Genomic DNA, 23,015 nt, shown 5'->3' with positions numbered 1-23,015 from the left:
AGAGAGAGAGAGAGAGAGAGAGAGAGAGAGAGAGAGTGAGGGTGTGGGGCAGGGGAGTTTCTAGCTATTGGAAAGATCCGGGGCAAAGTGAAGTTTATCTGGGACTGGACTTTCTTGTTTTCGAAGGAACATTGCCATTGGGGGCAAAATACTCGGGGGTATAGCTGCGAGTGATCGGACATAACATGATCGGACATCGGACATGGTGTGGGGTTTGAGTGGGACCCGGATTTGCTCGAAGCTGAGGAAGGTGTGCATGTATAATTGCATGGGACCCCGATCACGATCGTATTTCTATTTGGGTTCCTGCTGTATATAACTTAACGTAGTGGATGAAACAATCTACCACCCGAATGAATAGGGGCTCAGTGCTCTGCTCCGGACGGGTACACAGTCGTTTAAAATAGGGGTTCCCAGCCTTTTGATGGCCGCGGACCGGTTTACGTTGCACGAAAATTTCACGGACCAGTAAAACGGCCGCGGAGAGGCCGGGAGGTGGAGTACAGGCAGAACAGGATTTAATAAGTTGAAATATATTCATTTTTGAGATGGGCACAGAACGCATGAATGTGAGGGGTCGTAAAAATGAAAATATATAACTTATTTTTGGAAATTAACTAGCTCCACGGGCCAGTGGCATACTGGCCATGTACAGGTACCTGTTTGCAGAGCGGGACTTGGGATAATACCCGCATAATATAAAGCAGTGTAATGCATTTCCCGAACTGTCCGCTGATGGGCGCTGATGTCCCGCAGATGTAGCTAAACTCTCCCACAGAGGACACGGCTTGGGATACGGGGAGCCCAGTATGGGAAAATGTGTTCCCACACCCCTTTTTTTTTAAATTCTGTATTTATTTTATCCAATTTAAATGGAAGCGTTAGCGTTTGTAAGTTCGTTACAAACAAAAAAAGTTACTGTGCACGATTAACTGGAAAGGGAATTATACCTCATTTCTTCCTTTACTTATCAAGTGAGCGTTTAATTTTCTTACTTGACCTTAGATCAATACGCAGACTAGCTAAACAAACTTTATCTCAGATGTATGACATTAATAGAATTATACCCATATCTGTTGACTCATTCAAGACACTGACTAGCTTCGTACAACATATGTGTAACAGTGCAACCTGATTCTTTATCCTGGAGTGGATGTATTTTAGTCAGTTACGTTAGTCATTTACCTAGCCACAACTCCCTGCCTGACTGAACGTAAATGAATGAGAGAATTAGTTTTTTTTTCTCCTCCAGACCACAGCTCTGCATACTGGGTTCGAATGATTAAAACCAGTAAACCTAACTCCTCTCTCACCGTCCACTCAGCCTGCTCTGGCACAGTAAGCTGGGTTATTTCAGACGCAAAGCTGATATACCAAATGGTTATTCAGTTTTAGGAAACAGCCCGACTGGAAACCCTGTGATTTGTTCAATCTTTTATTTCATTCGAACATCTTAAAAATATTATTTTGCATGTCTTACTATAGGGTTGTTCCCTGCCTCGTGCCCATTGCTACCGGGATAGGCTCCGGACCCCCTGCGACCCAATAGGATAAGCGGTTTGGAAAATGGGTGGAAGGATGGATGTCTTACTATAATCATCGAAACGCAACGTTAATGCGTGTAGTCAGAAAATGGCACTTATTTTAAGAGACGATTATCGGACCAGGAATTCTATTTTCTCTTTTCATTGAACTATAATCAATTAGTGACGAATAAAGAATTGGAAAAGTATTTACAAGGGAACCGATTACCATTCATGATATGTCCACTTGTCTCCGGATACTCTGACAATCCGGGTAAAAGTCCCTTGATCTCCGTAGTGCCCTGAATAGCTGGAGATGCTCATTTCCGGAGCAGTCGGTCTGGACGCTGTCAGTCCTCCTTCTTACATGTAAAGCTAGAAAGATTGCTTCCGAGCGGCTCCTGCTCAGCTGAACCAAATGAAACAAATATACATTTTTATGGAACTTGGAGGGGATTAGTCGGAAGTATTTAACATGCGCGAATCAGAGATCAAAGGATAAGAAAAGAAGACTGCCCCTAAGGAAGAGGGGTGGGAGTCGGAGTGGGAGGGGGGGCGACTACCCCCCCTCCAAAGAGGAAAATCCCGCTTGACAAACCCTGCTCGCTGAAATATGCCTTTGTCCTGGAGGAGCTGGATCGCGAACGAAGGCAGCAAGCACTTTATCCTGGTAAGCAGATTCGCCGCTACCCGGGTTACCTGGGCAGTCTGTCACCGCAGACACTGTATATCGCTTAGCTTTGTGAACTGGTGGAAAGAAAAGTAGCCAGATATGTAAGTTATAAGGTGTCTATTTTAAAATTTGAACTATTCGTGTGGTTTGTTTCAGGTACTATGGCTGTGTACGAATACCGCACTGTTTTGGAAAACTTTTGTTTCTTACTGCAGCGGTCCGCAGCATTATTATCTCCACAAGATGCTTGGGGTAAGGATCGTAGCCTTTTATTTGTAATGCCGTTTGGTGCTATAAACATGGATGGAGGCGTGTGTGAATGAATACACACAGAAATACATCATTCAGCGGTGAAGTCAATGCAAATGCGATCGCTAGTCACAAAAATGACACCAAGCGTCCTTTCCTTTCAATTAAAGGCATCTTTGTGCATTTGTTGTCACCCCAAGCCTGAACAGAGTGTGTTGTAGACATTTAAATGTGATTCATTTATGTAATGAAAGTATTGAGACATGCTGGGAGCTCCTGTATAATCAGATCATAGTCTTGGATGACAAAGACAGGGAAGCCAACTTCTACCATCAGGTCAGGCTCTGCCAAAACTCTCTGAAAGTTTTCAACTCTCCTGCGTTTAAAGATGTTTTTGCTGCCTTGAGATAATGGTACGGACAAGTTAATGCATGCCTGGTTCCATCACATGGCCATAAATTAGCACAGTAATAAGGCAAGGGTCTCATTTTTGTCTGAACTACAGACAGTCTTGTGTATCTGGCTATAGGAAACAATCTCATTTCTAAAGGACTTCTGTTATCTGATTTTGAAGTATTTAAGCCAGCAGATACAAATGTCTTTCTGCCTGTTTTCATTTTCAGGTGTTAGATTGCTGAATGAAAGGGATTACATGTGGGCTTTGGGTCAGGACTGTCTGTCAGCTGAGAGTGTCTGCAGTGTCAGGACATCCTGGGGATCTGTGTGTGTGTCACTGACCTCTGATATGTGTGTGTGGGTGTGTGACTGACCTCTGATATCTGTGTGTGGGTGTGTGATTGACCTCTGATATCTGTAAGTGCGTGCGTGTGTGTGTGTGTGTGAGTGCGTGCGTGCGTGTGTGTGTGTGTGTGTGTGTGTGTGTGTATGTGAGTGCATGTGTGTGTGTGAGTGCGTGCGTGTGTGTGTGAGTGCGTGCGTGTGTGTGTGTGTGTGTGAGTGCGTGCGTGTGTGTGTGTGTGAAAACTGGTCTGTATGTGACCCTTGCCCCTCTCGCTCCGTCTTCAGGTGGCCTGTGTGTGACCCTTGCCCCACTCGCTCCGTGTTCAGCTGGTCTGTGTGTGACCCTTGCCCTCTTTCTCTCTCTGTGTTCAGGTGGCCTGCGTGTGACCCTTGTCCTCTTTCTCTCTCTGTGTTCAGGTGGCCTGAGTGTGACCCTTGCCCTCTTTCTCTCTCTGTGTTCAGGTGGCCTGCATGTGACCCTTGCCCTCTTTCTCTCTCTGTGTTCAGGTGGCCTGAGTGTGACCCTTGCCCTCTTTCTCTCTCTGTGCTCAGGTGGTCTGTGTGTGACCCTTGCCCCTCTCGCTCCATGTTCAGGTGGCCTGTGTGTGACCCTTGCCCCTCTCGCTCCGTGTTCAGGTGGCCTGTGTGTGACCCTTGCCCCTCTCGCTCGGTGTTCAGGTGGCCTGTGTGTGACCCTTGTTCCCCCTCTCTCTCCATGTTTAGCTGGTCTGTATGTGACCCTTGCCCCTCTCGCTCCGTGTTCAGGTGGCCTGTGTGTGACCCTTGCCCCTCTCGCTCCGTGTTCAGGTGGCCTGTGTGTGACCCTTGCCCCTCTCTCTCCATGTTCAGGTGGTCTGTGTGTGACCCCTGCCCCTCTCGCTCCGTGTTCAGGTGGCCTGTGTGTGACCCTTGCCCCTCTCTCTCCATGTTCAGGTGGTCTGTGTGTGACCCCTGCCCCTCTCGCTCGGTGTTCAGGTGGCCTGTGTGTGACCCTTGCCCCTCTCGCTCCGTGTTCAGGTGGGCCTGTGCGTGAGCCGTGCCTCAGCTGCTGTTTTGAACCTGAACTGCTGCTTAGTTCTCCTGCCCGTCTGCCGCTCATTGCTGGCCGGTCTCAGGGGCTTCCAGAAGGTAATGCTCTGCGGGGTGTCGGGGGCGTGGGGGTTTACCTGGGGTGGTGGGCAGGCTCCACCGCCATAGTTTTACAGACAAAACATGTTGTCTGATCGCAGTGTCGCAAGGGATTCAGGGTCGAACTCTTATCTCTAAGGATGCGAACACGTACTTTCTGTTTGTATGTGCTGTTACTCATGCTGTTCCTCATGCTGTTACTCATGGTCTGGTTGCTCATCGAATAAACTCATAATGTTATGAACGTGCAGCAGAAATAATGTCGTGCCTAAAAATATCTGGTTCAGCTTTCCTTCAGCTTGACTTCTAGGTTCATTTCCTGTTTCTGCAAGCAATCTCCCTTATTTTGTTTCCCTTTTTTTACTTCATACCAGCTCAGGAATGTTCGGCACCTAAGGACATGATTATTCCGATTCTTGTTTATAGCTTGTAGAGCCTCCTCACCACCCAAGCCTTTCGTACGGAATCCAGTTACTCACTCAACCACTGCGTGCTGCATTTAAAACACTACGCTGATAGCGTGGATGCAGTGGAAGCCTACCTATAACAATGTAGAGAGAACTGAATTTCAGGGTCCACTGGATGGTCTCAGAGAGAGCTGGGATGGTGAGCCATCCGCCCGGGAGAGATTATCTCTGCTGGAGGTGCGTGAGAAGCTGATGCAAACGAGCGCCTCGGCGCATGAGGCTTCAGAGAAGGCGCAGGCACTGCAGTCGGCTCGCTCCCGCAGTTTCCAGCCGGGTGACCGGATCGTTGCACATCGACAAAAAAGACAAAGAGGCAGAAGCCTGTGCAGCAGCAGAGGTGGAGCTTTTGTGGTGGCTGGTCATGTGTAGCGCAGTGATTACGGTCTGCAGGCTACAGTGCTTGGATCCCCACAGCAGCACCACCTTAGGCCAGTGACCTACGACAGCATTCAGGTAGCTGTAGCTCCACCTCTCTGCTGGTTCCTTTATGCTCTCAGAGGACCAAAATGCAAAAGACAGGGTGAATATTAATACCAAGTTTGCAAAGACGGTGCTTGTGGTCTTGGTAAGACCGGTCTTGCTAACTTGCCTTCCAAGAACAGACATAGGGTGCAAAGAATCATGGGATTGATCTCGTTCGGCAAGGATGCAACTGATGAATCCTTGATATTTGGGGCAGAGCAAGCCCAGCATCCAGAGATTTTTACTATCTTCTGTACTTCTGTTCTTGAGTATTGAAACTGGTCTTCGGCAAAGGAAGACGACGTCAGACGGGTACAGAACACAAACACGGTGTTTCACTCACATGTTGAGATTCACTCACAGACTCTCAAGGTAAATAATTACAACAATTAAAATAAACAGAAAACAGAAACAAACAATACACCTTTTGTTAATCAATAAGTTTATTGAACAATATATAAAAGCATTTCCCCATAACCCAGGTATCCCCCTGCACAGATGGTAGTTTCTATGAAATTTTCACAATTCCCCCTTACAAATAAAAATGGTTTGGTCCTTCCAGAATCGGTCAGAAGCAAAAAAATAAATAAAAAATGGAAATGATAAGCGCACGAAAAACAACGCAAATGCATTTGTAAAACTTCACTAAATGCAAATATTTTCAACATCCAAATGAATGCTTTGTGTAATGCTTCCATCTTTAAACAGATGTTTTTTGTACAAATGAAAGACACTGTAGATACCGGTAGACCTTTCCTGGCTCCCCAACCTATTTCAAACAGAAAGTGTGTTTGTTATTTACATTGAATTGTGAACTACAATGAAACAATCGTGACTGTACCGAGGCGGTAAGCATGAGTGGCACGATAACGGCAAAATTCAGTTTTCATTACGTTGTTGTACGTCGGCTTCCACCGAATCGGTGCACCATCGCAGCTCAGTCTGAGACATTTCCCTACTTCAGTCATTCCTAGCTCTTGCATAAGCTTCAGTTTTTCTTTGAAGATTGGCCGCAGGTATTCCGGCACTCTGTAGGACGGCCGACTTTCTGGCTGCGGGTCCTTCAGGTGGATGTAATGCTCCACCTGCTCTGTCCGTCTTGGTCTCATTACAGTTCATCGGTTGGGGTCATATATGGAACTGATTTGTAGCATGCTGGGTTTCAGTTAGCTTTTGTTTTTATTTTGGACAGAGGCTCTGAATGTCATCTTAGCTCTTGAAGTGTCCTGAATCCCGTGGCTGTGACCATTTCCACAGGTGACGAGTAGGAAGGCCAGGAGGATCTTGGACAAAAGAAAGACCTTCCATGTAGCATGTGGCATTGCCATTGGCCTCTTCTCAGGTAAGAAAACCGTTGTATGAGTCTTTTTGTCAAGAGGGTGCAAGTTCATGTGCTTGAGAGTCGTGCCCACTGCATGAGCATTGAGGGGAGGGGGATACTTGGGTACGCTATGGATCAACAGCATTTGTGGGCCTTCAGCTGTCACATTCCCTCAGCACTGCCTGGCAGATGGGGGGGGTGTTGGTGTAGAGTTCCTGGCCACCATCGTTCCTGATCTGGAAAGAGAGATAGATATAGACGGACTTGCGTATGAGGGAGAATCTTCCAGCTGTTTTTATTGCTAACTTGCTACGAGATCATCGGTTCAGTTGGGTTCCCACAGTTCCACCCCTCCCCCCATGTTCCCATTCCCCCCCTCCCATTCTGAACTGAAGAAGCCTTAATGGAAGAAGCCTGTTTCCTGACCTTCTGTGCAGTTTGGTCATATTCCCAAGATTGGAGACTTCCAGTTACGTAGATAGTTACAGAAGAAGGAAAATTTGGAGGCGGGCCGGGTGGGGTTTTACCGCAGAGGTCATCACAAGGAAAGCTGCTGGTCCAGAAATCTTCTCAGGGATTAAGCAGCGTGACGTCACCCCTCTGAAACCACGTGGGTCTGTTTGGGGAGGCACTGGGGGGGCTGGCTGATGTTTTCACAGACGTATGGATGCGTCGACATCGGTGTGCTGTCAGGTGGACAGCTTGTGGTGTATGGAAGCGGGTTTGAGCGCTTTGCCCGTGACCCCTGCAGAAATAGCGGACAGGGCGCTGCAAGTAATACCAGCCGTGTTGAGGTGTTTCTGAAACCCTTCTCTCCGTTCCAGTCATCCATGTGTCCGCTCATCTCGCCAACGTGTACAGCTTTTCTGTCTGGTACTCCGATGAGTTCCCCGCCCTCAACCTGGCACACTACCGGGGAGAGGTACGAGCTCCTGTGCTGTAGCACGCGCTGATCTCAGAGTGTGGCCGGACACCTTGTCTTTAAATACCTTTCCTTCTTCTGCGTTGTACAGGATCCAAGGATCATCATGTTCACAACCGGTGAGACCTACTCTGCATGTGCACAGACACAGACACGCACTGTTTTGGGGAGGGTTTCTCTCTGTTCACTCTCCTCCTGTTCCTGAACACCCCTGGTGCCTGTCATTGCTCATGCGAACTCGGGAGGCTTTGTCAGGTCGGCAGGTAGCAGGGCTGTTACTGTGTAAGCAGGGTAACGTTTCTTTCCTCTCTTCCATCTCTGTCCATGTCCGGCTGTCTGCTGGCAGTCCCCGGGGCCACCGGCATCCTCCTGGTTCTCGTGCTCTTCTTGATGTTCACCGCTTCGTCATACGGCATGAGGTATCGCATGAAAACGTCATGTAAGCTTTTGCGTTTATGACATGCGGAAGGTGTGGTCGCCCCTCATATCTGATCAGAACAAGGCGATCTATGGAGTGCATGTCACCACACTTGGCGTCCTGGATGTCGATTGAACACTCTGATATCTTCTCGAGATGGTTGCTCTGTGCCTCTTTGATGGAGTCTTATTGAGGTTCTGCAGCCTTGGGGCGGTGGGGGGGTCAACCTGCCTGTTAAGGGGCCCACTGTCACTGTCTTTAATGTCTGCTCTTCCCATTTAATTACCTTAAGTACAGGATGGTGGTTGCCTTGCATCTTGTGTGCTGGTGTTCATTTGACTTGATTTGCATAGAAAACAAAATCCACCAACATCATGTCAGTTCTGTAGGCTAAAGTGAGCCTCCGACTGGGAACTGGTTTGGTTTTCTTTAATCCATGAATTGCTCGAATGGGTGCCTGTTCGCTGGAGCCCCCCCCCCCAGTTCTATAACCCTCCCCTGCCTCGTTCCTTCCCTGCAGGCTTTCTAACTATGACATATTCTGGTACACGCATAACCTGTCCATCGTCTTCTACGTCTTACTGCTCGTCCACGTTATCGGGTGAGATGCCGTTACTACATGATCACTGGTCAGCGGAGCGTCTTGGTCTTCCAGTGGGTAGTTTATCGTCACTGTCCCATGTCTTCAGCGGGGTCCTGAAATATCAGACCAACGTGGAGCATCATCCCCCAGACTGCTTCAGGCCCAACCGGACTGCCCCCGGGGAGCAGAGCTGGGGGTTCGTAAACTCCAGCCAGATGGATGGTTTTGGCAAAGTCTGCAGAGAGGACCCCCAGTTCCAGGCCCACTTCCCCGAGGTCAGTCTATGGGACGCTGGGGGGGAGGGGCATCTTTTCGGGTACTGAGCATCCCGTCTTCAGAGTTTCTCAGTCTTCCCGTCTTCCATTCCCGCCGCAATTCTCTGTCGAACCACCCAGCTTGGTTAGTTATGCCAGACCCCTATGCAGTAAGCACACTGTTGGGCTACAGCGCTCAGAGGATCCATCTATCTATTCACCAACCAGCCCACGGATCCCTTGTGCTTTTTGTTAGCGTATCGGTAACTAATTGGGATATCAAGTATGATGGAGGGATGAATTCTTCCCAGCAGAAGGGGAGTCTGTGTTCTCACTGGAAACTGATAAGTATGATATTTGCATCTGACGAGTGAGTCGTGTGGTATATTGCATCCTCAAGGTGTGTGTTTCAGGAGTTTCCCTGCTGCCCTCTTCATGTTACTCTGCATTTTATCCCCCACAGACGTGGCTGTGGGTCTCCGGGCCGCTCTGCTTGTACTGCGCCGAGCGGCTGCACCGCTATATGCGTGGCTGCAGGCCCGTGACCGTCGCATCCGTGGTCAGACACCCCTGCCGCGTGGTGGAGGTGCACATGCAGAAGAGCGGCTTCAGGGCCCGGCCCGGACAGGTGGGCGGCACAACAGGGCTGCTGCTCTTTGACTGTGGGTCCCCTTGATGGGCCTGAGTTTGTGTCCCTTTTGGTATGAGCGTGTGTCTCTAAGCACGTCTTGTATCTCTCCAGTACATTGTCCTAAACTGCCCCCACGTGTCCTCCTTCGAAAGCCACCCCTTCACTCTGACCACGGTAAGTGCACCTTTAGTCTAATTTTTTTTTTCACTTTTCCTCCGGGCAGATCAGTGTTCTGCTTTGCTTAAAGCACTCATGTATAATGCATTATGGATGCCTTTCATAATGGTTTAAAATGCATTCATAATGTGTTATGAATATGGCTATAACTACTTATAAAACAGGCATAACACAATATATGCATGTTTATTATGCATCATGAAAGCTCTATGAATCCCTCATTTATAAAGCACTATCAATACCTTCATAATGCATTATAATAGCTTATACTGACCTTTATAATGCATTATGAAGGTATCTATAATGCATTATGATGACTACTTTAAGTAAAGTGTTACCGTTTTTTTTTCTGATCTGAGGAATTAAATTTAAATTTATCCTTCACTCTTCACGTTCCTTGAAGATGAGCAGAGGTGGCAATTTGAGGCCCAGAAAGTACAAATCCAGGCCATGATTTACTTTCAACCAACCAGTTGAGTCCTCTGTGACTGTGATTCTTGACGCTCAACTGGTTGGTTGAAAGTAAAACATGGTCTGGATTTTTTTTACTTTCTGGACCTGAAATGTCCACCTCTGAAGATGAGTGTCCTCTCAAAGCAGGAGATGAGCATCATCAGGAACCAGTGAAACAGCTTATTTGGTGAATAATGTGAGGAAACACATTATAATTCCACAAGATGACGACATGGTTCAGAGATTGGTGGTACAGGCCTGCCTCAAATTAACAGTGCAGTAACATTCCTGAATGCTCATGTAAGACGTAGAAGAGGACCTGTCCCTCAGGCAGTTCTTTTCGGGAAGCAGATGGGGAGGGGGGGTCTGTTTCGACAGATGCCTGCTGAGGCATTGTCTTCAACAGAAGAAAGCTAAATGTAGATACTGGATCTGGTCCCAGTGACCCAAAATCCAAATGGTGGTACCAGTTCTGGTCTTGCTGAACAAAAGCCCAAATTATGCCAGCGCTGTTCCTGGAGGTTCCTGAGGGGCTGAACTTGCTCTTAACCTGGTGCTCCATTGTCCTGGTGACGTTTGTGCAAGTAATCTATGGTCCTGGAGCGTGAGGGGGTCGCGCTCTTTCTGAATCATCAGCAAGCTCTCGATTGTGTGACTGAAGTCTGAGCTTCTGCAAGTTTCCAATTTAAAAATGTAAACTCTAGGCCTCAGAGACTGGAGAGGTTCAGGGAAAACCATCTTCCTGCTGGGAACCGTACTGGAACCAGTTATCACGGGCTGTGACGGTACTTGCTGTTCGTCAGTTCCTGCACATAGGTCAGGAATCCCTGACAGCCCTCAAACTAAAACAGCATCTCTTGTATTTCGGTGAGACCCGCTGGACGCTGTTGTCCCGGACGGCCGGTGAATCTCATGTGAAATTTAATGGATTTTATTATGAGGAAGATGTCTGTTGTTGCTGTTGTGATGGGGTTTGTTTATCCATGAAGGAAAGTACAGCACTGATTTACATACATTGGGAGTTCATTAGAAAGACAAGAAAAACTCCCTCTTGCTCCCACCCACTCACCCCCACCCCAGTCTATCTGGTTGGCTGATTGTGTTACTGCCCCCCAGGCTGCCGTCTGCTTTGTTTCGACTCACCCCCCCCCCTTCCAGAAAATGGCAGACACTGTCACACCCCCACAGCTGGCCCGATAATGTGTTGAACAGCTGTTTGAGTTTCCTGTGAGGAGACTGTCAGTATCAAGAGCAGCATTCGGTTGTTCCGGTGTAACTTGTGTAGATTTTGAAATATTTATACCATCTATGTTCTGTAAGCAATATTTCCATTGTGATTTTATATAAGCATGTACCAATATCGTCATTGTCAGGTAGCTCAGAATCCCCACCAAGTTAAGGCTTCAATAACAGAGCCAGTTTACCGCTTGTTTTGTCGGTCTTGAGGGTCTTATGATGGTGTCCTTCCCCTGAGCATTTGAGTTTCCCAGCTGGATATACATTCAGCTGCTCCAGGCTCACTGTTCCCATAATGCTCGCTGTGTTCGGTAACCACCCTCCCATGTGCCAGGCTCTGAGTCACCTCTGGTGTGGTTTGGGTTTCCAGTGTCCAACAGAGAGAAATGCAACGTTTGGCATCCACCTGCGCGTGCTGGGAGACTGGACTGGTAGGTCTGTCCGTTTGGGGGGGGGGGGGGGGGGGGGGTGGAGGCTCTCATTTTGTGTTTAGCATTTAAGCACAGCTGTTGGGAGTTGAGTGATATAATCCACTATCAGAATGTTTACATTGCACCCATGTGGGGCTCTCCACCAAATGCAACATCCAAGAGGCTTCAATGAACTGTGTGTTTTTAATCTCAGGCACTCTACTGACTTTAATGTTTAATATTTACAACTTGCTGCACTGGCCTTGCCTCTCCTGTAGGTGGTGCTCTATGTACTTCACCCATTTTAGAGAGGTGATAGTGTAATAATGGGGTAAACCGGTGGATTTTGAAATACCAACTGTCTGTTTTCTCCCCAGAACGCTTCACAGACCTGCTGCTTGCTGAGCCCGAGGTCGGTGCAGAGATCCTTCCAGTGGCCCACCAGAGGCGGTACCCCCGGTGAGCCCAGCTCTCTTCTGTTCTGGGTCAAGTGTGTAGCTGCCAGGGACTGAGGTCTAAGCAGAGATGGCTAAGGGGAGGCGGGGAGCCCTAGGGGCAGAGGGCACAGTCTGGGCAAGAGAGGACTGGCTGGCTGCTTATGCCTCTGGGCAAACGGGACACAAAGGAGGCTTTTTCATTGGCTGCCCGTGTGGCTGGAACCCGGCCCAGACAGCCTGCTGATTCGCTGCGGTGACTGAGGGGTGCCCTCTTCTCCGGGGGGGAGGCTGTGTGTGTTGGTGTGAGTGAGTAATGGTGGTAACTCTCTGTCTCTGCTATTTCTTTGTCTTATTTTGCCTGCTAGGCTTCCCTCAGATCTTACATCAAACCCCATTAGTTAATGTCCCCTGTGACTTTGAGGTCTTGTTATAAAACTCTGTCCAATAGCAGCTGCTCCACACTGATGCTGTCACTCTATAGTGTCTGCCAAGCCTTGGGTGGTGAAACTCTTCGTACTTCACTTTTGTTTGAGCTGCGTTTCTGCGCACAAATTAAGAATAATGCAAACCTGAATGACGGGGGTCAGACCCCCCCCCCCCCCCCCCCAATCTTCGTGTCACGCCACCGGACCTCCCCTGACAGGTCATGCTGACCGAGTGATGAAAGGTCACGTGTCTGGTTCTCCCGCCAGGGTGTACGTCGACGGACCGTTTGGGAGCCCCTCGGAGGACGTCTTTAACTACGAGGTCAGCGTGTGTGTGGCGGGGGGCATTGGAGTCACGCCGTTTGCGTCGGTGCTGCAGGCGCTGCTGTAAGTTCGGGGGGAGGCTGGTCCTGCTAACAATATGAAATATTAGCTGTACTTTAATATCAGGCTAACTTTAATCACAAAGGCAGTGCTGCCTCACCAGTGCTGCCTCATATGTTCCAGATGTTTTCTCCAGTGATATGGTTCTGCACTGTGTGTGATGATAATGTTATATACGCTGCACATGCATAAGTTAACTCTTTCCTTTCGGGGCTGTTTCATTAGGGACGACTGGCAGCATCACAAGTTGAGGAGGCTCTACTTCATCTGGGTCTGCAGGGAGCTGCAGTCCTTCTGCTGGTTTGCAGAGCTGCTCTGTTCCCTCCATCAAAAGGTCAGAGGGCGCACATGTGAGGCACCGTGCCCCCTGGCAGCCTGTCCATGGGGCCTGGGATTACATAGAGTCGAGGGCGTCTCTGTGCTGCTCTGGTACAGAGTGTGTGGCGCCACCTAGTGGTTGTCATGAAGAAAAGCATGTGGTTCTTCGCAGTTACCTACCATAGCACACTGAGTACATCAAAATATAGTTATGTCATTTCATGAATAATAGAGTATGGTTATGTCTCTAACCTCCATATAGTTGCACTGTTCTATACCATTTACAATTTTGGGATAAAAGCTTAACAAATGGATATTTATTCTTGAATACTTGAATACCATCTCTCCTCACAGTAAACACTCTTAACCAGAATGGAGGAGCCTGAGCTGTGTTTGGTGGGGGGGGGGTGCTTTTTTCCCTCCCTGTCTTTGTAAGGTCTTTCTTAAACCTTACAGCCTTTGCGTGTAACAGAATGGTGCATTGTGAGCTGCTGTTGAATCAGGCACACATCAAAGGCATCGCTAATATCCCCCAGACCCTCCATCCGTATTCATGCTCATTGTGTGGATGTGTGGGTGTGTGACACGGACCTCTCCAGGACGCCTGAGTCCGTAGCATGGCCAGGTTCAACCCCCCCTCCACATTACCATTTCTCGTACATGCTACTCACTCTATCTTTCTTTGCTGCTTGTTGTACAGCTTTGGCAGGAGAATCGCCCAGACTACCTCAACATCAGACTGTACGTCAGCAAGGAAAGGGGCCTGCAGGTAGGTGTGGGACGCTCCGCTCCGCACCCAGTGATAAATATTTTGATCTTCGGGACGAACCTTTGGAGTTGAACAGAAGCAGTTTCATTTGAATGGTGGAGTACATAACTGACGTGACATAAATCAGACTCAAATGGAGATACTCAGCCCAGCTCAGCTGGTGATGTGACAACTCCATAACAGACTGATCTAACCAGCTGGGGGCCAGGGTGGGGGCCACAATCATGGAGCTGCATGTGTCATTTAAGAGCCGAGACAGAAAATATGGTCTTTACACAAACTATTAGTAATAATGTTCAGATGACTTAATGAAATTAATTTCCGATGATGCCGCGGCTTTGCTGTATCTGAATATCTGTGTTTAGGCCTCGTTTTGTGTGGCTGAATCAGCTTCCAGTTGTTTTTCTCTGGCCCTTCTGGCAAATTAGCCTGGATCAGTTTATTGTTCTCCGACTTTATTGTTCTCAGCCCTGGAGAGGAATGTTCTGGTGGCTGGCTTCTACTTCAAGGGCATCCGCAAAAGAGGCTAATTCATTTCCCTGCTTTTTGACTTTTCCACTCAAAGCTTGATAAAAACCTACAAAAAAAAGTGTCCTGCATATGAAGGGGGGGGGGGGGTGTAAACTGTTTCCGCAGAATTAATCAGTGTCATACCGGGGTCTGTTTCAGGAAGTCTTTTTCTGTGCAGTGAAAATCAGACTTTTTCGCTTGCACATGTGAAGGTCTCGTGTTGGTATTCATTCATGCTGGGTACACAGGTGGTTTTTCCATATCTACCTACAGTAGGTATCCTTGCTGATGGTCTTTTACCATCTGACTTTTTCTGTCCCTACAGTGTATGCACACACACACACACACACACACACACACACACACACACACACACGTAATATGGATTTTTTTTAAATTTACCTTCCAGAGTCTATCAGAGGGGCGTTACCAAGTACTGAGTGCTAGGCTTCTGATTGGACGACCCAGATGGGAACTGCTCTTTGAAGAGATTGGGAGAGCCAATAAGCAGTGAGTAGGGTGGGATGCCTCTGACCAACCACTGTCTCCATCATATGAGTTTGGACGTTCTGTCAAGGGGCACTCCGCTCCGCGTGATCCAGGCCCCCATTTTGGAGTGACCTGTCCGGCTGACATGCCCCCTCTCTCACTTCCAGGAAACGTGTCGGTGTTTTCTGCTCTGGACCCAAAGGACTGTCTAAGACTCTCCACAAAATATGCAATTCCAGTCATTTTGGAGCCACATTTGAGTATAACAAGGAATCTTTTAGCTGAGATCCACAGCGCGGGACCTTAAAAGGTGCAATACATCTGCAGTGAGGAAAAGCCTGAGACCGTAAGCACTGGAGAAAGGTGACTGTCTGCTGTGAGAAGACTGGAGCTCTGGAAGGGGCCCTCGCTGTGCAGAGCAAACCAGCCTCACACTGGGTGCATTCAGGGTAAATGGGAAGCGATGGGAAAAGCAGATATTTGTTTTAAGCCAAAACAATTATAATTAATATTATTATGATAAATATTATTATTATTAATTTTACTTTTCATTTTAGTCACCTTTTTAAAATTGTAATCAGATCTGTGGAGTTCCTAGCCCACATTGTTAAAATTCATTGTTATTTTTCAGTGTCTGCCTGTCCTGTAAAGAACTCCCATTAAAATTGAATGATTACATAAATGGTTTCTATTTAACAACAAGAAGGATTCCGGGATCATTGCTGATGAGGGAATCAGTGCAAATGCAGGGAAACATGCAAACGTGCAGAGTGAGTTTCCCGCTGAACGGGCCGTAGGGATTTGGTGTGAGATCCATCCGCGTCGTGACTCGCGTCTCCTGTTTTAATACCGTTTCTCACTGTTATTCCTGCTGGCTCTTGCCACTCGCCAGGCTTTTTTTCCAGCTGTCCTTCCGGGAGGTGCGATGGACCTTCTCCCCGCCTACAGATGTGACCGGTATCCTGACTTCCTGTTTTTTGTCTGTGAAGGCCATGTGACGTCACGGGAAAGGTCATGACAGAGATGGCTGTGTGGTGGGATGATGTAAGAGTCCTGGGGAGGCGCGGGTCACCATGTGCGGCACGCAGTACAAATCACCTTCTGTTGAAGTGTTGAAGAGGCTTTGGGGAAAAGCTTTCTGTGGTGAATTTGGGATATTTGTAATTTCCAGTCAGTCATCTGCATATAAAGACAATTTAATAGGTGATTTAGCTTCTAAGAACATAAACCATTTTTGGTCAGGATCAGTAAGATCTATTTAAATCCCCTGCATTGTGGTTTTTTTAATGTTGGTGACATAGATGCTGTGTGAGGGATCAGCTTCAGTGTGTCTGCAGTGTGTCTCCAGTGTGTCTGCAGTGTGTCTCCAGTGTGTCTCCAGTGTGTCTGCAGTGTGTCTGCAGTGTGTCTGCAGTGTGTCTGCAGTGTGTCTCACTTTGAGTCAAAATGCTCCTGCTCGCTTCAGAAGATCACTGAAGGTTCCTCTGGGTTTCTGTTCTTTTTCAGTTGTTGATGTTTCCTCTCTGATGGATCTACTGTCTCACATCAGATACACTGCAATTTATAAAGAGTCTTTGGTTTTTTCACACTATAATGTATTTTCATTTTTTTTTTTTTTTACAAAGAGATTTTACAAGAGATTTTTCCCCACAGCACACATGTAAAGGAAGGCTAATGAACATGAAGCATCTTTCTTAGGGGGACGTCATTACAGAGGCACATTACATTGCATTCCCTGAATACAAACGAACAGCTTTGCCCCCTAGTGGTGACTGTTCCTCATAGCGTGGTCTGATAGGAGTAGCTGGCATCCTCCTCACTGCTGTTCAGCAGGGGTTGTCTCTCCCCAAAGGATGCAGTTCTCTTCCTCTTCTGCCGCTTACGACAGACCAGGGTCACCACCGCAATTATGATGCTGGCCAGCAGGACTCCCAGTATCCCGGCCCCCAAAAGCCACTGCCAGACCTGCTGAGCTTCTTCCAGGTATGGGATGAGTACCTCCTGGAGGAGCCGCTGACCTGCAGTGTATATCAGAGATTTTTAGGGGTTACAATGTTCATTTGTTCCTGAACAATGAGCACCCTCTTCTGGTAAGCAAAATAAATTCCTCACGTAGTTATGCGTGTGTGTGTGTGTGTGTGTGTCTGGACTCACCTGTACCTAACAGGTAAGAGTACTCATACCCCAGCTCACTGGTGGACAGGAAGTAGTCCCCATTTCTGTAGAGGGGGATGAATGGGACCATATAGTAACCATCGTTGTGGCCGATGGGTGCGTTGGCCTGGGGGTAGTTGCTCCGTGGTGGTTGGTGCCTCCGCAGCCACTGTTCAAAGATGCTGAGGGGTGTTTTAGAGAAGAATCAGGCTTATCGGTCAGTCTCCCTTAGTGGCCCAACTCCACGGGTCTGGTCGATGCCCTGGGATTTCGCGTGGCAGGGCGACAGAGAGCCCGCAGTCGCAATTATTAATGGCCGAGGAACCGTTTCATTGTCGCAATGATAGTAACACTCTCTGTGTTTCTGCTAAGATGTTTCTATCTGTCAGATCACTTCTCTGCTGAGGTGACTGCAGTGGGGGTCTGTGTTGTGTAATGTGGTGGGTTTGCCTGTGAATGTTGCAGTGTAACTGAGAAAACATAACCTGACATTTACGGAAGTTCCGTGTGGGTGGGAAGTCTCCTGAGAAATTCCGAGATTATCTGATTCACTGTTTTATCTGCGTTCGGCACAGAAAACTTCATTATCCAAATGATCTTCCTGCGGTCCATGGTGCACCCAATTCAGCCTCTTATCTTAGGCCGTGCAGAGTTAAACATTCAACAAAAGCTGACAGTCGGGGGTGCTGGACGCCTGAGTGGTCCGAGGGCGTGGTCACGTACCGGGGGGGGGGGGGGCAACACGGCTGCTTAATACCTTACTCAAGTTTCAGGTGCTAAAGTTGGACTTTGGAGGAACAGCAAGACAGTCAGCAGAGTGTGCAAATGAAACTGGATCTATCTGGTGATGGCTTCGTGTCATTTCCAACGTGTCAAGCTTAAGATGTTAGCAGCACATCTGATCTTTGAGGACTCTACCTGTCCTTATAGATCTACCTCACGCTACCTGTCCTTATAGATCTACCTCACTCTACCTGTCCTTATAGTTCTACCTCACTCTACCTGTCCTTATAGATCTACCTCACTCTACCTGTCCTTATAGATCTACCTCACGCTACCTGTCCTTATAGATCTACCTCACTCTACCTGTCCTTATAGTTCTACCTCACTCTACCTGTCCTTATAGATCTACCTCACTCTACCTGTCCTTATAGATCTACCTCACTCTACTTGTAGAACACGAAAGTGTCTAATGCAGTGGTTCTGGAACTCGTTCCTCGGACCCCACTGCCCTGCTTGTTTTCCTGCTATCCCTGCCCCACACACAAGTCCCAGCTGTCTTTCAGCTTCTGATTGACTGAACACGCCTGATCCAGGTAATCAGCAGTGTGTGGGGCAGGGATAGTTGGAAAACAAGCAGGACAGTGGGACCCGAGGACCGAGTCTGAGGACCACTGGTCTAATCACTTGCTCACCTGTCGATGAAGGTGTGATGAAGCAGAAAGATGGGGTCGTTGGCGGAGCCCTGGACCGATGACATGGAGCCGTTCATGAACATGTGCAGGGCGTTGTGCATGGTGCTCTGGCCGCTGACGGCCAAGCCCGTCTCAGGGCTTGCGAAACCTAAAGTGGGTGGGGGCAGAAGCTCAGGCTGAGGGGCGTGTCGTTTTGCTGAGGTGACGCTACGCTCTCACATCCCAGGACAACATGCAATTTTATGGTAAATGCTTAAGCTGAAGCAGGATCTTCCAGCTGAATTTGGCTGCCTCACCTTAATTATTCCTTGTATTGACAAATGTATTGAAATAGCAAACTGATGCGGGTGATTTGTTATGGAGTCCTGGTCTGTGGACGGTCTACAAACATTCCGGTTGTAGGTACAGATCGTCTTTATTAGATGGATAGATATTGTTTACTAGAAAGGAATCGACAGCTATAACATAACATTTTTGCCATTTGGATTTCTCAGAACCAGACGTCTGCGCTTACATTAACAAAAGCTCACAATCATCCCATCCTTCCAGCTACATTTTTTTTATGACTCTTGCCATGATAATGTAAAGCTTATAGGTAACTTATTGTTATCCCACTTTAAAAATCCCTCTTTGAGGTTATATGTGTAGCTAGAATCATTATCTACTTGAAAGGTCAAAATGCATTTTTGTGAAAAGTCCAGGCAGAGGAATTTTAAGAGAGAATGATGGTCAGACTCGTCATATTTAAGGATTATTCCTGCACACAGAGCGAACATTTGAGATCCATATAATTCCAGCAACACGTTAGTATTATTTATACACACAGAGAGTAACATTTAGACTCATTTGTTTCCAGGAACGGTATGAGCTGAAGTACGAAAAGCCTCAGATGTACAAACCACCTAAATTATATTTCGGTTGAGTCATTGGCATGTTCTTCCCACGTGAATTGCAGGTTTGCTCCATAACCAGCTGTACAGTTTTATGTAAGCAATTAGGATTACATAAGTTAATTTGTTTAAGGTTACTACTCTCTGCGTACGGTACAGTGATGTAAAGACAGACGGGTAGGGGGCGCTGACCTTCCAGGGAATTCCTGAAGCTGCGGTTGGCCATCCTGTCCATGGGCCCCGTCTCGTAGTCGGGCAGGCTGAGCACGAACTCGACATCGGCGGAGGTAGGAAGCCGCCTGACCCGCGTGGAGTCATGGTTACCAGGGTTACGTAGCAGGGGTCCCTCCCCAGTGGTGTTGCAGAGCATCCCTCTGCTGTTGTATTCCTCTGGATGCGTGCAGATGACCTACGAAAATATTTAACCCGCATAATTTAGCTTTTAAAAATGTAAAAATGCAGGCGATCCGTAGCTCACGAAAACAATAACAGCCTAATTAAAAGACTTAATCACTGACAGAATATTTCAATCAATTTACTCTCCGTCATTCGCTGATGCAAATTGCTATGGTTAGAAAATGCTCTATCTCTCTATATTATTGATGTATTAGACGTAGTATTAAATATCCGTGATATTTTAGTCTGAGGGAGTATGTTGAAGACCGGTGTCGAATACTACAAGACTAGATACAATGAGTATAAAATATACGAATGATCCAGGCTATGTTTTCATTCAGTACATTTTACCTCCAAAATCAATAATTAAAAAGCCTAGCGCAAATTAATTTGTGTAATGGGCGCTTGGTCTCCCCCGCAGATGTGCGTGGTTTGCGGTCGCCCACCAGAGCCGTTAGATAAGTGCAGGACGTGGGAGAACCAGCGCAGCGCGGTCTGACCATCAGCAGCAGGACCAGCGCTTCCCGGACCTTCTGCTCACTGCTGAAAATGAGTGTGTTAAATGTGTATAGAAAACTCACACAGACACACACACACACACACACACATTCCTGTCCGCATTTCACCGGCTACAGAGATACCTCATGCTGACGCGTTTTGCTCGAAGTCACTGAGCCCTGGGGGCGGAGGGGGTGGGGGTGCAGACACGGAAGCGGAAAGACGCCTATTAATTATATAACGTGTGAATTCGTTTAAGTGGCCGAGTTTCGCACCTGTGTCATTGCTTCCAATGGACATAGGCTGATGCATCATAAATCACCATACCTACTCATACATCTGTATTTATATACCCTGCAGGCCTATATACCTGTGAGCTGCTTAGGCGACTGATGTACATTCTGGTTCCATTAAGCAAGCAAAGACAGCGGTGTCTGTCGTAGTCGCGAACATTAAATCAAATTACTTTTTGTTGCGTTAACTTATAAAGTATATGAATCTTAGTGGTGCCCAAATAGACATGTAACACAATTTGTCATGGAGATCACATACCTCCTTCATAATACAAAGCAAAATGTTACAGCTATAGACGCGCTGCTGAACCTATGAGCCGCAACCGTCAAAAACACCCCAAGCAGCACGTCGTACTGTAGGGCTCTTACACTGTGTTATGTTTTGTATGGCTTTTGTTCTGTTGCTTACTTTCATTTGTTACTGGTCGATAAGTCTAGCTGCCTTCCTACGTGCGCTGATTGACAACTTTATGCTTGTAATATAATATCTGCTGGAGGTATGTCGCTCGGGACAAAGACGTCCATTAAACAATTACATGTAATGTAATCCCAGGGGGTTTCTAGCTATCGAAAAGATCAGGGGCTGAGTCAAGTTTACCTGAGGCTTAACTTTTATTTTGTTTGTTTTTGATGGAAGATTGGCATAAATACTCGTGCTATAGCCTCGGGTGATCGGACATAACGACGCCCATGATGTGATCCCTAACGTATCTGCCGTCGGGAAGCCGCCTCAGCCACATTTACCTTCCAGGATGAGAACACGGATCCGGGGCTGATCAGATTCGGGTTAAGAGGATGCCGGCCGCCCATGAACTCGTCCGTGCAAACTTCACAGTCCTGCGCGTCGCGCCAGTCCCAATACGGGATGGTGAAGTCGAAGTCACCCGTTATCTTCCTGATTTCGTGCTCCCATTGTAACAGATACACCCGGTGCCAAGGCAGAAAAAGCCGCCGATTCGTGGGCAAAGTCGATGTCCTGCCACACGTCGCTCGGACCCAGCAAGGCGTCCCGGGACACGTAGTAGTGTATCCAGACAAACAGGTCATACACGTTGATGTCCGAAAACATCGGGTTCGTTCCGTTGCCCATTTGTTCGTAGGTACCAGTAGCAATCACGTAATCGGGGCTGATGGTATTCTTCGCTAGGTTTATATAGGAGATGAACTTCTGTCTTTCGCTGGTAGATAGATGGAATATGTTTCTTCTGATCAAGTCGCGCCTCCCAGCGCAGTTTGCTCCAAAATAGCCAAACTTGCACTCTCCGCAGTCGAAGCCCATGTAGTTACCGGCGCACTGACATGTACGATTGTAAAACACCAGAGGCCATTTCTCCCGGTCGTCCACCCCTGAGTGCGGGTACTGTGGTCCATTGGGAAAGTCAGAGAGCACAACATCCGCGCAGAAGCCCCTACCCGACAGCGCTCCACAGACAGACCCGTCTCCTTCCCATATCGGGCAGCATCGCTTGCTTTGGAGGGCCTCTAAGGTCACGCAAGGCCGGGGGAATTGCTGGGATGTCGGACGCATCAGTGCCGAAAGTAGGAAAAGTGCCAGAGAAAGCATGATAACTATAGGGACGAAGTGACGCCCTTAGCTGGTGCCAAGCATCAGTAGGGTAGAACTGAAGAAAATCAGAGTTGTACAACTTTGCTTCTAATTTATACGCCCACCTACCCCTCATCATGTGCTCCGCTGGAATGTCGGTCCTCTCTCGGTCCGAGACGCTTCCCTCCCGAGCTCCGTGTCATACGCATGAGGGGAAAAAGAAAACATCTTTAGTTATGTGAAATCTCTCAGTATTTAATTACATGTGTGTTTGATATATATCACTGCTCTCTGAATTTACTTGTATGAATGTTACTTAAAAATGACGATAATGCGATAAAGTTATATCTTGATGATTGGATAATGAGCGAATCCAGTTTATTTAACGTGAAAAATATTAGATTTCAGATAACGAATAGCATAGTTACTTGTAAAATTTAAGGCAAAAGAATGTTTATTTATAACAATGATTAGTATATATGATAAATATTTTCCCCTTTATAGTTTAGTTATAAACTTTTTAATAATCGATTCGGGAGATGTACGTATTTGATTTGGATATATATATATATATATATATATATATATATATATATATATATATATATATATATATATATATATATATATATATTGATATATATATAAAATGTCTTATTCAAATCATTTAAAATTCGGATTATTTTCAAGCATCATATAAAAATGATGTGATAAAATTACAATTACTGAATCAACTCGTTTTTTTCCAAACCACCCTCATTACTACAAATATAATGAATGGTGCCTTTAGAACTGTTCATCACGCGCTGCATTCGGCGTTTTGGTCTGGCGGGGGTCATAAGC

At 47.2% G+C, this 23,015-nt stretch overlaps 2 protein-coding genes across 2 annotated transcripts; one reads left to right on the top strand and one right to left on the bottom strand.

The window, feature by feature from the left end:
* The first annotated feature begins 9 nt into the window (after positions 1-9).
* On the top strand, positions 10-15,662 carry LOC125712262 (NADPH oxidase 4). Its single transcript, XM_048982140.1, has 18 exons — positions 10-2,193; positions 2,353-2,448; positions 4,204-4,314; positions 6,501-6,585; positions 7,389-7,486; positions 7,578-7,605; positions 7,833-7,905; positions 8,425-8,505; positions 8,594-8,762; positions 9,205-9,369; positions 9,484-9,546; positions 11,609-11,669; positions 12,026-12,107; positions 12,778-12,897; positions 13,120-13,228; positions 13,913-13,981; positions 14,901-15,001; positions 15,148-15,662. Exons 1-18 carry the CDS (start codon positions 2,137-2,139, stop codon positions 15,263-15,265), a joined length of 1,686 nt encoding a protein of 561 aa, XP_048838097.1. The 5' UTR covers positions 10-2,136; the 3' UTR covers positions 15,266-15,662.
* Positions 15,663-16,357: 695 nt separating this feature from the next.
* On the bottom strand, positions 16,358-22,243 carry tyr (tyrosinase). The gene is given in 6 exon segments (XM_048982317.1): positions 16,358-16,998; positions 17,135-17,316; positions 18,550-18,697; positions 19,632-19,848; positions 21,371-21,571; positions 21,573-22,243. Coding segments are annotated over 6 exon segments (1,605 nt in total). The 5' UTR covers positions 22,191-22,243; the 3' UTR covers positions 16,358-16,759.
* Positions 22,244-23,015: the final 772 nt, after the last annotated feature.

This window comes from Brienomyrus brachyistius, chromosome 17, assembly GCF_023856365.1.
Source record: "Brienomyrus brachyistius isolate T26 chromosome 17, BBRACH_0.4, whole genome shotgun sequence".
Lineage (NCBI taxonomy): Eukaryota > Metazoa > Chordata > Actinopteri > Osteoglossiformes > Mormyridae > Brienomyrus > Brienomyrus brachyistius.
The sequence above is the reverse complement of the archived record's forward strand: the minus strand, read 5'-3'. Positions and strand labels throughout refer to the sequence as shown.

Coding starts and splice junctions, on each gene's coding strand:
- LOC125712262 (XM_048982140.1), top strand. CDS start 2,137: ATGCCTTTGTCCTGGAGGAGCTGGATCGCGAACGAAGGCAGCAAGCAC. Junction 6,586..7,388: donor TGCCATTGGCCTCTTCTCAG/GTAAGAAAACCG, acceptor TCTCCGTTCCAG/TCATCCATGTGTCCGCTCAT. Junction 13,982..14,900: donor GCAAGGAAAGGGGCCTGCAG/GTAGGTGTGGGA, acceptor TTTACCTTCCAG/AGTCTATCAGAGGGGCGTTA.